General features: G+C 59.9%; 1 protein-coding gene across 1 annotated transcript in view; it reads left to right on the top strand.

Annotated features, from left to right (window-relative positions):
- Positions 1-2,364, top strand: part of HSPG2 (heparan sulfate proteoglycan 2) — an 82,302-nt gene that overhangs the window by 37,560 nt on the left and 42,378 nt on the right. The window contains 3 exon segments of the mRNA XM_010830236.1: positions 1,404-1,496; positions 1,779-1,859; positions 2,063-2,293. Of these exon segments, the coding sequence (XP_010828538.1) occupies positions 1,404-1,496; positions 1,779-1,859; positions 2,063-2,293 (405 nt within the window).

The raw sequence follows: 2,364 nt of genomic DNA, 5'->3' as shown, positions 1-2,364 counted from the left end.
CAAGTGAAAGTGAAGTCGCTCAGTCGTGTCTGACTCAGCGATCCCATGGACTGCAGCCCACCTGGCTCCTCCATCCATGGGATTTTCCAGGCAAGAGTGCTGGAGTGGGGAGCCATCGCCTTCTCCAGTTCAAACAGTACAGCCGGACTCAAAGCCCCATATTAGGCCACAGAGTCTACTCCCTTAGCCACCCTGCTCTACAGCCTGTAGCTTGATCTTAGACATGGCGGTGAACTTGGTGGCATCCAAAGAAAACAGGAAACAAGCTATTTCATGGTTATCTGGTTATGCCCATAAATTCCTTCCCTCACCTTGAACTTGTGGAAAACGTCCTCGGGGCCTGTGTAGCCCGGGGCCTGGCATGTCGTCAGTAGGTGTTCATTAAATGCTCGCCAACTGAATGAACACAAATGAACAAATGGACTAGGCCTGATGCAGTGTGGCATTGATCTGAACATCTGCCCTGGAGGCAGAGAGAGAAAGGAAAGTCGTGTGGGGCAAAGCTGGGGTCTTGGCTGCTCATGTGGGAAGCCCCCAGCAGCAAACAGAAGGACTCTTCCAGTTGTGAGCAGTGGGAAGCAAGTCTAGTGGGCTTGTCTGCAACAAAGAATCTATCAGCTCATGCAACTACAGAACCCAAGGGTATCTGCTATCAGGCATGGCTGGATCCAGGGACTCATTAGCACTTTATCTCACTTGGCGCCATCCTCTCGCTTCCCATCTGACTAGTCAGGGGAGTTTTTCTGTTCCAGCAGAGCGGACATGCCAGGTTCACGTGTTCATCGGTGGTGCAGCAGAGAAGGGAAGTGGTGGAATATGCAGATTGGCCAGGTCTGGCTCAGGTCGCCCCTGTAGAGGAGGAGCGGGCGGGCCCCTCAAACCACACAGCCTGCCTGTAGGATGTGGCTTCCTCTGGAGGAAACCAAGACTGCAGTTTGCAAAAACGGGGGACGTGGATTCTGAGCAAACAGAAGCCGCTGGCCCAGACAGCAGGAGTTCTAAGGGGCTGTCAGCCTCCCCTGCCACCTCTGCCGTGGCTGAGAACTTTCGAGCCTTTTGCAGCCTCCCTGTGGTGCTCACGGTCATTACCCCTGTCTGCTTTATGAGAAATTCCATTATTGGAAGGGACTTAGAGCTTGTTTGCTGGGGTCAAGAGACTGTGGGAAAGGGGGAAACTACAAAACAGCATAGAGGCTTCTCAGGGGCACGCTGCCCCCAGGTCTGAGACTGTGAGGGAACTGATGGGTGTCGAGTCAGCTCGGTGACCATGGGGCTCTGGTTGGCTGGGGGGACAGCACAGGTGCAGAAAGGCCTTCCGAGGCTCCGCCCCCTCACCTGTCGGGTCACACAGATCCCAGAGGAGGGCAGAGTCAGGGTGCGACTGCAGGGCTTGCGTCTTGCAGGTGGCGGCCTATGGCGGGAAGCTGCGATACACCCTCTCCTACACGGCAGGGGCCCAGGGCAGCCCGCTCTCTGACCCCGAAGTCCAGATCACGGTGAGCATGGGGCTTCAGCGCCAGGCGGGAAGAAGGGGGGCATGCTTGATGTTTCTGCCCTTTCAGTCAGCGCTCAGCTGGCCCGGCACCCACCCACTGCTTAGGGCCCCCACCGCACCCCATGTCTGGAACTACAGAGGCCGGGCCCGGCTCCAGGGCCTGTACCTGACTCCTTAGGGCACAGGAGCTTGGGAGATTGGGGAGATGGGAGGCTGGGACTGGGGGATCTACTGTCCCCAAGAGCCCCTCGGTTCCCCTCCAATCCTGCTGGTGTCTCCCCAGGGCAACAACATCATGCTGGTAGCCTCCCAGCCAGCGCTGCAGGGCCCGGAGAGGAAGAACTACGAGGTCATTTTCCGAGAGGTGAGAGGCGCTCGGCCACACCGTGTCTGACCCTCCCCAGCCTGCTTTGGAGCCCGGCTTTGACACCAGCTTCCCCTGCCTCTTACTCCACCCCGGTCCTGAGCTCACTGTCCTCAGCCAGTGCCTGGGAGGCAGGGGTTGCGGGTGGGGGTGCTGCAGGGCCAACCCCTCACCTTCATCTGCTGTCTTCTCCCCCCACGCAGGAATTCTGGCGCCGGCCTGACGGGCAGCCAGCCACCCGCGAGCACCTCCTGATGGCGCTGGCTGACCTGGACGAGCTCCTGGTCCGAGCCACATTCTCCTCCATGCCGTTGGCGGCCAGCATCAGCGGGGTCAGCCTTGAGGTCGCCCAGCCCGGCCCCTCCGAGGGACCCCGGGCCCTGGAGGTGGAGGAATGCCGCTGCCCCCCGGGCTACGTCGGCTCGTGCCGCCAGGTGAGCGTGGCCCGCCCAGCCGCCTCTGCACCAGCATAGCTGGGTCCGCAAGAGGTCAGCCGGGATTCCCA

This window comes from Bison bison, unplaced genomic scaffold, assembly GCF_000754665.1.
Source record: "Bison bison bison isolate TAMUID 2011002044 unplaced genomic scaffold, Bison_UMD1.0 scf7180017864516, whole genome shotgun sequence".
Classification (NCBI taxonomy): Eukaryota; Metazoa; Chordata; class Mammalia; order Artiodactyla; family Bovidae; genus Bison; species Bison bison.
The sequence above is the reverse complement of the archived record's forward strand: the minus strand, read 5'-3'. Positions and strand labels throughout refer to the sequence as shown.